General features: G+C 53.5%; 2 protein-coding genes across 10 annotated transcripts in view; one reads left to right on the plus strand and one right to left on the minus strand.

Annotated features, from left to right (window-relative positions):
- ZSCAN1 (zinc finger and SCAN domain containing 1) overlaps positions 1–3,654 on the minus strand; it is a 22,954-nt gene extending 19,300 nt beyond the window's left edge. Inside the window, exons 1-3 of one of the 9 annotated variants that reach the window (XM_040465300.1) lie at positions 3,566–3,654; positions 2,594–2,687; positions 383–853 (exon numbers count right to left, since the gene is read on the minus strand). In XM_040465300.1, coding sequence (XP_040321234.1) covers positions 383–752 — 370 coding nt within the window. In that variant the 5' untranslated portion in view covers positions 753–853; positions 2,594–2,687; positions 3,566–3,654. Of the gene's footprint in view, positions 1–382; positions 3,504–3,565 lie in introns of those variants that run through there. The other 8 variants (XM_040465301.1, XM_040465296.1, XM_040465295.1 and 5 more) reach the window with 8 other exon arrangements.
- LOC121023371 (translation initiation factor IF-2) lies at positions 2,014–12,068 on the plus strand. Its single transcript, XM_040465186.1, has 5 exons — positions 2,014–2,034; positions 3,271–3,914; positions 8,249–8,331; positions 10,548–10,692; positions 11,122–12,068. The coding sequence occupies exons 1-4, from the start codon at positions 2,014–2,016 to the stop codon at positions 10,559–10,561; spliced, it is 762 nt and encodes a 253-aa protein (XP_040321120.1). The 3' UTR covers positions 10,562–10,692; positions 11,122–12,068.
- The last annotated feature ends 690 nt before the right edge of the window (positions 12,069–12,758 follow it).

Raw genomic sequence — 12,758 nt, forward strand, 5'->3', positions numbered from 1 at the left:
GTAAAATGGAGGAATCCTCAATTACCGACTGAGAGAAGTGAGGCAGACAGAGGTGTGCAGCACAATGACATTTATGTAAACAAAAAAAACAAAATCAAAAACACAGGTGTGTGATACGACAATGTGCACTGGGTAGGACATGTACAGGCAGGGGTTCTGCTCAGATGGTCTGGGGCGCTGCTGGTCGGGAGGGGGAACGGGACAGGAGCGGGTGGGGGGTGGGTGGGAGCAGTGCTGGGTGGATGCGACACTGTGAGTCCGAAAGGAAAAAGCAGCGCGATCCTTGGGCACCGGGCCACAGAGACACTGGCCAGAACCCAAACCCGGCACCTGCTCCTCCCCTGCAGCCACTCGCTCTCAGGGGTGAGGCCCGTCCCCTCACCTTCCTGCTGTGACATCTGTGTGAGGTCCTCCACCAGGCTAGCGGCCTCCCTGCAGGTGCGAGGGCCCTGCGACTGCACCCAGGTCCTCATCTTGCTGGGCAGCGCACCCAGGAACTGCTCCAGCACCAGCAGCTCCAGCATCTGCTCCTTGGAGTGCGCCTCGGGCCGCAGCCACTGGCGGCACAGCATCCAGAGCTGGCCCAGCGCGCGGTGTGGCCCTCCTGCCACGCGGTACTGGAACTGTCGGAAACGCAGGCGCCAGGCCTCAGTATCCCCAGGGCCGGCCAGCTGAGGGGCCCTGTCCTGCTCCCTCAGGGCTGGGGTCTGGGGACTCCTGGGGGAGGCGAGGGCTCTGGCCAGCGGGAGCATCTCTCCGGCCTCAGGGGGCAAGCGAACTGGATCCCAGGACAGTCCCAGCAGCTCCAGACAAACCCAGGTGGCGGCAGGCAGATGCAGTCAGCAGTCAGGGCCTGCAGAGAGGGGCAGGCGCAAAGTGGCCACATCAGATGGTAGCCATCACCTTGCTCAGGACTCCCCTTGGCTCCCCACCTCCTTGCCCTGACCTCCAGTTCCCAAGGAATTGACCTTAGCCCTCCCCATCTCATTCTGACCTGATCTTACACATGGCCCTCACAGGCTACATTGTGAAGACAACACACTGGTCACCCCAGGGCCTTTGCACCTACTGTTCCACCCACACTCCTCTCTGATGCTCATCCCAGCTCAGCTGTCACCACGCTCTGGTTCAGAATGTCACCCTTGTCTCCTCAAGCTCACTGTGCTGTCTTCACAACCCTCATCTCCTCATGAACATATCTCATTTCCCTACTTAGCTTAGTATCCATTTCCATCCTTCATTCATTTAGTCATTCAACACACGGTTTACAGAGCATCTAGGGGAACAGGATTCCTGCCCTGGTGGAGTAGCCAGCACTGCCCAGCAGAACTTCCTATGGGGTTAGAAATGCTCTCCACCTGTACTGTCCAACGTGGTAGCATCAGCTACATAGGGCTCCTGAGCACTTAAAATAAGGAACTGGAGTTTAAATCCCCTTTAAATGGAAACAGCTGGATATGCTATGCAATAGCGCAGTAGAGGCCTCCTGCCTTGCCTGTAGCTTTCTGGCCTTTTCTACTTGCCTATGCTGTCTACTTCTGGCCAAGTTAGAGCTGAAGGAGGAGGTAGTAAGGAGGACAAGGGAGGGATAGAGACTTTAAAAGCAGAGGGAAAGTGGAAAGGACAGGGAGAAAATAGCATTTTGTGCATCTTCCAAGCTTCCTATAGTGAACATATAACTGAAATGTTAGTCATAAAAATAAAAACGAGCAGGTTTTTTTTTTTTTTTCTTTTTTTTTTAACACTTGTACTCTGTGCTGATCCGATGATGAAAGTAAAAGCTGGCACGACCTTTCTGGAAAGCACTGTGGCAGCTTGTATATCAAGACGATTCTGGAAGTTCGCATGCTGTGGAATTTATCTGAAATTGGGACAAAGATTTAGGCACCAAGATTCACAACAAAAGTGCCCAAAAGTCAAGCCTGGCGGGATCAACTGCCCTCCCATCACCTGGCAAAGAATTTAGGACTGCAAAATACATGGTAACATTACATGCTCAAGGGAAGCACAGACATGACATATAGATGGCATGAGGTACAGGGGAGAGTGGGATGCAAAATGATGTATGAGGGTCCCAAAAAGGGCCACTGGGAAAGAGGCCCAAGGGTGGCCAGCCATGTACTCCGTGTTCTTCCTAGTCGCTGAATCTCCCCCAAATGGTATTGTGATCATGCGGAGGGAGGGGAGGAAAGAACAAAACCATTGAAGAAGGATTTTTAATGACATGGGAAATGCTTATGACAAGTGAAAAGCGGAGGAACATTCCATGTGATTTTTTCCTTCTGGATCCTCTGGAGAACTTTCCATGTGCACGTGTGTGGGTTTTACAATCAGGAAGAAAGGAGAGGTGTACCAAGGCAGGGAGGGCAACTCACGAGGGCTGTGCCCTGCCAGTAAGCTTCAAGCCTGCTTTCTGACGCCAGCACCCTGACTGGGAGTTTACAAGCTCTGTCACCCCTGCTGAGACCACAGGCAAAAACACTCTTATGCTGTAGTAACACTTTCCTATGTGTAGTTTTTAAAAAGTAAAAGGGCCCGTTCGCAGCTCCACAAGGTTCAAGCAGCCATTCTGCTCTGGGATCTCAGACCTTACCCTTCTCGCCGGTGAGCAGGGAAGTGCGCCCCGGGCAGATTCCAGGGTGGAGAACTGCAGCCCCTCAGCACCCTCCGGGGTCCTGGGATGAAGTCTACGTGGGGAGAAGCTGAGTTTATGGAGGATCTAGAGGGGATCAAGTGGGGCCCCTAGCCGAAAGCACCCGAGGCCTATGGGCACGTGTCTGGGGTCCACAGTGGGGGGATGATGTTGTCATGTGGGGGTGTGGACCACATGGGAAGCCCAGGCTGATGAGGGGTCCTGAGAGATGTAGGGGTCTTAGGCTGATGGGGCGGGGACTTAACGTCTATGTAGCAAGGAGGCTCTGGGGCCTACGTAGGGAGAGCTGTGGTCTTGAGGTCCTGGAGATCCACTCTGGGGGTAACCTGGATTGATGTGCGGAGGGGGTCTCTGAGTGTCACTTGTGGGGCTCCAAGCCACGTGGACAGGCCAGGCTTACCTGGGGTGGGCACTGACATCTGTTGCTGACACTGTGTCAGGTTCGGGGCTGCTGGCTGGTGGGGGGAGGGAGGGCTTGGGCTGGGCGGAGGGGGGTCCGGAGCGGACGAACGAGGGTGGAGGGGCTTTCTGCCCCGGCTTCTGGGGAGGGGAGATGCCAACCGGGGCCAGGGCTGGGCGGAAGGGCGCGCCGCGGCCCCCTGCCCCCTCCACCTCAGCCCCCCGCGTGGCCTGCGAGGCTCGCCCGTCTCCCTCATCCCGGGGCACCTCGGGGCCCCCCGACGGCTTCCCCGACCCGGCTCGGCCCCGCCGCCTGCCCCGGGCTGTGCCTCCCGCCCGAGCCCGGACTCGTCTCCACCCGCGCTTCCTCTAACGCGATCCCGGCCAGCGCCCGCCGACTCCGGAGCCCTCGGCCCGCGCCGCGGCCCCTTCCCGCGGCCGGCCAGCCCGGCGGGCGCACTGATGGACGAGGGACGGGCGGCGGGAGGGCCGGACGGGCCGCGGCGGACTCACCGCGCGCGGGCTCCGCTCCGGCCAGGGCCGCTCCGTCATGGCGGCGCCTCGGCTTGCGAGCGAGCCCTGCCGCCGCCGCGCGGACTACAACTCCCAGAACCCCGCGCGCCGCGGGCGACCGCCATTGGCTCGGAGGGACGCACAGAATCGTCCCCGAGCGTCACGCGCCACGGGCCCCCTGGCGGGGAAGGAGGGGTCGTAACGCACGGGACTTCGCCGACCAATCGGAAGCCGCCCGGAATAGGTCCTTCGCCCCCACGGTGCCCCAGAGTTACCCTGGAGGGATTCGGTCGCCACGGCAACGGGGCACGCCGCGGCGCAGCTACGTGAGGATGGTGCGGGGTGACTGGTAAGAGGATGGGGAGGGCTGCCCGAGCGCTCTCGTTTTGCTATGCGCTTGCCAAACGAAAGGCAGAAATTCTATTTAAACAACGTGGTTTCTTGTTTGTTTACTATAAGAGTGTCTCACATTTCGTATGTTAAAAATATTTTTAAATATAAGTCTGTGTTAATATAATATGTCCCAGAATAGGATCGCCAGATTTAGCATATCAATAACACAGGAGGCACAGAATTGCAGATAACAGCGATTTTTAAAAAAGTATTAATGTGTTTCACATTTAGTGTATCTTTTAAAAATTATAAAATATATGTAGATTAGTAGAAGTAATTTTCAGTGTAGCTATGTCCCACAGTAGACTTGCCACATTTAGTAAATAAAAATACAGGATGCCCACCTAAACTTGAATTCCAGGTAAACAATAAGTACTTTTTTAGTGTAACTATTACCTATATTTATTATATTTTTAAAACTTTTTAATATAAATATATTTAGTATAACTTGTTTAATATATGTATATGTCCTAGTAGGGTTGCCAAATTTCTCATATAAAAATATAGGACAACTCCTAGTAAAATCTGAATTTCAGGTGAATTTTTTTTAGTATAAATATGTTCCAATAGTATAGTTTGGGATATAAATAATAATAAATACTATGTTAATTATGAATAGTATATCTTATTATTAATTATCCGAATGGTATATTCGGGACATATTTAAACAAATTCTAATACGAAATAGTCTTTTAAATACTAATGATATATTTTAGTATAAGCACATCCCAATAGTATGTTTAGAATATACTAAAAAGTTATTATTTGAAATTCAGGTTGGGAGGAAGATAATGATTCAAGAGGGTTTCACAGCTCTGGGACTGGGCTCAGGGTGGCTATAGCGACTGCTGAGATGGAGTAGCAGGAGGACGTGAGTGGGATTGGGGACCTAACAAAGGAGATGGGGACCCCACTTCCCGAAGCCTAGGACCGAATGCCATTTATCTGTTGGACAGCAGCGCCTACCAGGCGCTATTCTGGGCCCGGACAGGGTGTGAGGGGGACACATCAGTGAGCAAGACTGATGTGGCTTTGGTCTCCAAGAGCCCACAGTTTACATGCCAGTAAACAGAGAAAGCAGATGCTTGCTGGAAGTGTAAGTGCCTTAGAGAAAATTAAAGGAGGCACAGAAATATAAAGTGTCAGGAGGGGCAAGAGGGGCTACTTACCTGGGTGGTCAGAGCTGCACCTCTCTCTCATCTCCTGCTGGCTGCTGGTCCCTGGAGTGTTGAATTCAAGCAGGTGCTTACTGCATGCAGAAGCCACAGATGGAAAAATAAAATCCAAGTGCTGAGGGTTTATTATTTCCTTCTTGTAAATTATACACTCATAGTGACCTGAGTTCCCTGACTCATTTTCTTGGTAGGTGAAATTGGCCTGATCTTTTGGCCTTATTTATGTGTTTATAACTCTGCAAGACACCTCAGGAAATTGCCCTGGAGAGAGCATTCACTTTGTTTCTAGAGTCAGGGTGAAAGACCCTGTCATCATTAGGCAACTTGAATGCTAGATCCACGGGGCGGCAGTCTGGTGCCAGACCAAGGCTTCCAAACAATTTGTAAGCAACAGAAACTTTTGTTCCAAATGACACTGAGGTGAATCTCAATTTAAAAGTAAGTCTGCTGGAAGCCGAACCATTGTGATCTCCATGGGCTAGAAGAGGAGAGATGGGAAGCTGCTTCGTAGTTTGGCGATGTGACCCTGAGCAGACTTGCTGCTCCAGTGTTTTTGAATGTGGTCTTGGAAAGTTTGGTCCTTCCCTCCTGGGGAGCAGTGGTCTGCAGATCTCAAGGAAGGTAGACTCATTCTGCTACAGACCGAGGGACTTAGGTCAACAGGTAAGGGGTGCATAAGCTTGAAGCAAGTTAACCCTTAAGACCAGGTGGAGTGCCATTACAAGATGACCGTGTCCCAGGCTCTGTTAAATACAGTGACTGCCCCCTACCGCTAGCCCAGGACTGAGGGTGTCCATGGGATGTGGTGGAACTCGGGTGGGTGGGTCCCCCAGCTCTGTCCTGGCTCATGTACACCCGAGAAGCAGCCTGTGCCCGAGTCCCCGCTCCATGCTTCCTTGTCCTCACCCCTTGCCTCCCTGCCCAGGTCAGTTACTTACCCACCCCTGCCAGCCTTGGCAACAAGACCTGAGTTCCCGTCCTTCCTTTGGACCCTGGCCAGACGTCTCACGTGCTTCCTGGACCCAGCCGGCTGTCCACTTCGGGTGGCACTGGGTGAACATCTCGGCCCAAGATGAGGACCGTGGGAAGCAGGGCAGCTCTCTGGCCAGCTGGGGCTAAGCCAGACCAGCACCTGTGCTGAGCCCCCTCCAACATCACTCTCAGTGGGCACTAGAGAAGACAGAAGCCATCCTCCGGTAGACAGAGTGCCAAACACCCATGGACATAATAGCCCTCCTGAGCAACCTAGGTCTCTGGTACCATGAAAGTCTTGCTAGGCCTAGCGATTGGGGCAGGTTGTGGTCAGCCACATGCACCCGCACCCCGAGGCCCTGGCCACCCCCAGAGAATGCCAGCCCCCGCCCCTCCGCTCATAGTTTACTGCAGCCTGCCGCCCAGGGTGGTTCTGGATAAGGTACCATACAACCTGCCTTCCCAGGTCCTGGCCTGCTAGTCATCTCCCACTCACACTACAGGCTCAGGAGCAGGTCAGGTGGGTCAGGTGGTCCTGGTCACCTTGGTGTCTCCCTGTCCCTGCAGGGCTTGCTGGAGCTGGTGGCCCGGGGAAGGTCCAGGGGTGGTCTGAGTCGGGCCCCACATACCCCACACCATGCCAGACCAGGCAACCCCAGGAGTATTGCGAACCTTACAGGGTTTTCTGGGCCGAGGGGCCCAGAGTTGGTCCAGGAGAGGTCTGAGTCAAGACCCAGACACCCCAACGCTGCAGGCCTATGTCAGGCCTGACATCTCCCAGACCCTGCAGGGATGCTGGGCCAAGTGGCTGGGGCAGATCCAGGTCAGGCCCCACAACCCAGCACATGCCTGCTCTGGATACCCATGGCATCTCCCAAACCCAGCTGGGCTTGCTGGATCCGAGGGCCCAAGGCAGGTCAGGGTCAGGCACCACAACCCAGCACCAGGCTGGCCATGGCCACCACCGGATCATGCAGGGCTGGGTGGACCCAGAGGCTGGGGACTGGTCCAGGTGAGGTCCCCCACACCAGCACTAGGCCGGGCCTTAGCACCCTGGTGTCTTCTGGGACCCGCAAGACTGGTTGGGCCCAGAAAATGGGGGTGGGTCGAGTTCGGCCCCACAACACAGCACCACACTGGCCCTGGCCCTCCAGTTTCTCCTGGACACGGCAGGGCTTGCTGGAGCTTAAAGCCCAGGGCAGCTCTGGGTCAGGCCCCACATACCCAGAACCATACTGGTTTTGGCCACTGTGGGCATCTTTCAGAACCTGCCCGCTGGCTGGGCCTGGAGGATGGATACAGGTTTGGTTCGGGCCCCACAAGCCAGCACCACGCTGGCCCTGGCCCTCCCGGGTTTTCTGGACCCTGCAGGGCTTGTTGGAGCTTACGGACTGAGGTAAGTCCGGGTCAGGCCCCTCACACCCAGCACCACGCTGGCCCGGGCCCTCAGACATCTCCTGGAGCCTTCAGGGCTGGCTGGGTGTGAAAGCGCAGGGCTGGTCTGGGTGAGGACCTAAATGTCCTGCACCTGCAGGCCCTAATCAGGCCTGGAGTCTCCCAGAACCTGCAGGTCTACCAGGCGCCTGAGGCCAGGGGTAGGTCTAGGTCAGGTCCAACAAGCCAGCACCATGCCGGTCCTGGCCCTCCAGTGTCTCCCAAACCTGCATGGCTTGCCTTAGTCCATGGCCCGGGGCAGGTCTGGGGCAGGTCCTACAACTAAGCACCATGCCAGCCCTGACCACCCCCAGTGTCCTCTGGACCCTGCAGGGCTTGCGGGAGCTTATGAACTGAGATAAGTCCAGGTCAGGCCCCACACACCCAGCACCACATCTGCCCTGGGCTGTCTGGGTCTCGAGGCTCGGGGCTGGTCTATCTAAGGTCCCACACCCATATATATAAGGCCCCACCAGCCAGGCCTGGTGTATCCCAGAACGTGCAGGGCTTTGGTGCCCCATGGCCCAGGACAGGTCCAGCTGAGGCTTCGCACACCAGTACCCCACACTGGCCCTGGCCATGCCCAGAGTCTCTGGGCACCTCCCAGACCCTGCAGGGCTTGCTGGGCCCAGTGGCCCAGGGCAGGTCGGGGCAGCTGCAGTTGCTTGGCCCATCCTGAGCACCCCTGCATCTTCTGCTTGCCTTGCAGGCCTCCTGCTTCCACAGCGCAGCAGCCAAGCCCTGGTGTCCCTGAGTTCTCCGTTCGCCTGCATCCCACCTGTACCCTGGAAGGCAAGTTCGTGGAGCAGTCTGGGATGCCACCTTAGGGCATGTGTGGGCTTGCAGGAGCCAGGGCCAGTGGAGAACAGCAGGGTGGTGGGGTAGTGGGGTTCTGCTCAGGGAACAGGAGTCTGAGGGGCCGGGAGCACCCTTTCTGGGAAGCGAGTAGCAGGGACATTGCCCCTGCCTTGAAGGGCACAGGGATGGGATGCGGTACTTACAGCTTTGGAAGGTGACAGAGAATGTGTAGAAGACTCGGGGAGGGGCTGGTGGCAGGAGGCTGCTCGCTCTGCTCGAGCCGGGAAGGCAGGACAGAGACAGGGCTCTTCAGCCAGGATGGGCAAGAGCAGTCACACAGCCGGGGTAGAGGAGGCATGGGAGACCCGCTCAGAGGGATCAGGATCGCAAGCTGGCAGACACCAGGCTGTGTAGGCCCAGTGGGGTTTGGACTCTACTGGGGGTAGTGGGGAAGCTGAGGAAGGGAGTGCAGGGCCAGACAGAGTTCCTGATGCCACAGCTGCCCTATGACTTTTGTCGGTCCCTTCCTCATTTTTTTTTTTAGGTTTGTTTATTTATTTTGAGAGAGAGAGAGAGAGAGAGAGCATGCGGGAGGGGCAGAGAGAGAAGGAGAGAGAGAATCCCAAGCTGGCTCCGCACTGTCAGCACAGAGACTGGTGAGGGATGCGAACTCACAACCATGAGATCATGACCAAGCCAAAATCAAGAGTCAGACGCTAACCAACTGAGCCACGCAGGCGCCCCAGTCCTTTCCTCCCTTAAAAAAAATATCAAAAATCATATTTTACTACTGCCTTGCTATCTAGGCAAACATAAATCCAGGTTCCATTCATTATTACCTATTCATTATAACTTTATCGATGTTTTAATTAATTTGTTTATGTTTATTCATTTTGAGAGAGAGAGAGAGAGGGAGGGGCAGAGAGAGAGAGAGAGAGGGAGACACAGAATCTGAAACAGGTTCCAGGCTCTGAATTGTCAGCACAGACCCCAATGCGAGGCTGCAGCCCACGAAACTGAGATCATGACCTGAGCTGAAGTCAGATGCTTAACCAACTGAGCCATCCACGCACCCCTCGATTTTTTCCTTCTGATTTTACAAGTGGGTAAAATTCAAATATTTTCATGGGTCTTGTGAATAAGTTGGCCCTGCCTGGAGTGTCACCTGCTCATCACAGGGTCATTGGCTTGTGACATTTAGGACAGACCCCCAGGGACGGGCCCTGCCCTATCTATGACATCATTCTTCCTTCCTCTAGCTTCTGTGTCCTCTCAGGAAGGTGCATTTAAAGATCACCAATGGGGCAGAGATTATCTTTGATGCTAATGGAGACAGAGTTACAGGATTTGACATTTTCCAAGGGCATAAAACTGTAAAAGGCCTGTTCTACTCTGTCCACGTAGATGTATGTGACCCACAAACCTCCTCAGGGGGTGGAATGATGGTCCAGTTGATGGAGGAGGGGCTCCGGGTGAGTTGTACACAGATCACCTCAGTCCTGGCGAACTAAAGCCAGTGAGGAACTCAGAGGCCAGTGGTCCAAGTGGCTGTCTGATGTAGAATGTGGGGGGGGGGGGTCTAAATTGGGCCAGTTGTAACTCATCTATGTTTTTTGGCCATAACCAGACCCTTCCGTGAGGGGAGAAGAGGCATTTACTTATCATCCAAAATGAAAATATTGGAGCCACCAATGTCGTATTAGAGTTTGCATCAGGGATTTACCCTAGAGTAATTTTTAAAGATTTTAAAATGTTTATTTATTTTTGAGAGAGAGAAAAACATGCAAGCCAGGGAGGGGCAGAAAGAGGGGAACAGAGGATCCTAGATGAGGAGCCTGATGCTGGGCTTGAACTCCCGAACCATGAGACCATGACCCGAGCTGAAGTCAGACACTCAACCAACTGAGCCACCCAGGCGCCCTTACCCTAGAGTATTTTTCTTGTCTGTACTCAGGGACCTGCTTGGCGAAGAAGTGGGGAATTTACTGGGAAGATGGAAAAACACTCCACCTCACACATTCCCATAGAGCATCTGGGAGGCGCGGCGGGACAGGTGTCCTTGTTTTGTTTATTAACAGTCAGTTGCCAGCTTTGGGTAGGTATGTCCAGGTGTCCTCTGTGGCTCACAGAGACACCCTGGCCCCCTGGTGCCAGCATTGGGTGTGTGACTCCTTCCATTGCAACCCCCTTCTTCCATTGATGGCCTTCAGGTTTTCCAATTTGAGAGTCAGACGCCCATCCTTGGACCACTCTCAGAGGGTTCTCTTGAAGTCCTTTTCAACTGGCCTGACAGGAAAGAACATGGTGCTCCCCTTTGGGGGTTGGGGACCCACCACCCCAACACTTTCCTCAAAGGTGTTCTCACCCCCAGCCTCCTTCCCCATGACTCTTGCCCTCAGGTGGGAGGTGGGCTCAGGGAGTCAGACCATCCCTTTGCAAGTCCTGAGCAGATCCACTGGCTGTCCAAGGGAAGGCTGTGGAGGGGGGAGATCAGTACCTGTGTCCTTCACGCCCCAGAGGCTGGAATGGCACCATTGCACACAGTGTTCCCAGGCTCGCCACTATCAGACCCGCCTGAAGGTTTATTTCATTTGCTGCGTCTGTGGGTGCCTCTCCAGTCTGACTTCGGTATAACTATGGTGTTTTTCTGCTGAAAGGAGCCTTGCCTTCTTGTGTGGGAAGGACACTGGAATGCTCCCCTGGGATGTTCCCACAGGAACCCAGCCCCCTGCCCCTGGACTGGTCACTGACAGCACCTTCTGCTCATCCTTCCTCTGCTTGCAGCCTGAGTTCCAGGATCCAGCCAGACCCACCAGCAGGGAGATCATCACAATGTACCCTTTCAATACCTCACAAATTTGTCAGTTATACATCAGCAAAGTTAGAAGAAAGAAGAAGAAATGAATGAATCAGTACATGGAATATGTGGAATGCTCATGGGATCCTCCCTCCCTGTAGCTGGCCTCCTTACCATCACATGGCAGGCAGGACTCTATGTCTCCCACAGACATGAAGAAATGTCTTCTGTGTCCCAAGGAGCAGTACCCAAGCCAGGCCAGAGTCCACTGCCTGCCCAGGATGGACACCTTCCTGGTCTTTGACGAGCCCCTGGGGTTGATGCTGACCTCAGTGATGCTCACGTTGGCCAGCCTGACCATGTTATTCCTAGTGATGTCCCTGAGGCATCGGGACATGCCTATGATCCGGGCCAACAACAGGGCTCTCAGCTGCATGCTTCTCACCTCCCTAACTCTGCCCCTCTGCCCCTTGCTCTTCCTCAGCTGTCCCACCCCTGCCACCTTCCTTCTCCACCAGACAACCTTTGCTGTCATGTTCACCATGGCCATTTCTCCATCTTGGCCAGACTGTGGTCCTGGCCTTCAGAGTCACCAGGCCTGGCAACAGGGCTTCAGGTATACTGTGCCTCCACCCGGGTTGTCCTTATCACCTGATGATGCGAGTATTTCTCTGTGGGGTCCGGCTGGGCAGCTTCCTACCGTTCCCTGACAGGGACAGCCTCAGAGTCCAGCCACGTTGCCAGGGGGCACTGTGCTGACAGCTCAGAGCCTGGAGCCTGCTTCGGATCTGTGTCTCCCATTCCCTCTGCCCCTCTCCCCCCCCCCTCAAAAATAAATAAACATTAAAAAGAAAGATGCTGGACATATGGATAGTCATTGACTATTCTCTTTGTAGGTATTGTTGAAAATCTTCACAAATGAAAAGGTTTGAGGGGCGCCTGGCTGGCTCAGTCAGAAAAGCATGTAATTCTTGATCTTGGGGTCATGTGTTCAAGTCCCACATTAGCTGTAGAGTTTACTTTAAACAAACAAACTTAAAAAAATAAAAATAAAGTTTGAAAAAGGCCCATGATACAATACCAACAACAATATTAAAGGTGGTAACATGTTGGTGAGGAAGTTAAAATCCACATCCACTATTGGTGGATATGTGAAATGGTGCAGCTACTTTGGAAAACAGTCTTGCATTTCTCCAGGAAGTTAAATGTAGAATGACCATATGACCTGCTAAATTCCACTCTTAGATGGATAGACAAGGGAAGTGAAAATATATGTCCAGGTGAAAACTTGTGCACAAATGTTAAGAGCAACGATAAAGTGGAGACAACTCGAATTTCCTTCAACTGATGAATGGATAAACAAAATGTGCCATATCTATGCAGTGGAATGTTATTTGGCCATAAAAGGAATGAACTACTGAAAGTACAACACGGATGAGCTTTGAAATGTCCAAAATAGGGAAATTCATAGAGACAGATAGTGGTTGCTAGGGCTGGGCTAAAAAGGCTAAAAAGGGCAGTGTTTCTTTTTGGGGTGAAGATATAGTCTAACATCAGTTTTGATGGTTGCACAAATATGTGGATATACTGAAAACCACTGAATTCTACACTGCAAATGGTGAAT

Source organism: Herpailurus yagouaroundi, unplaced genomic scaffold, assembly GCF_014898765.1.
Source record: "Herpailurus yagouaroundi ecotype Mexico unplaced genomic scaffold, PumYag 557, whole genome shotgun sequence".
NCBI lineage: Eukaryota > Metazoa > Chordata > Mammalia > Carnivora > Felidae > Herpailurus > Herpailurus yagouaroundi.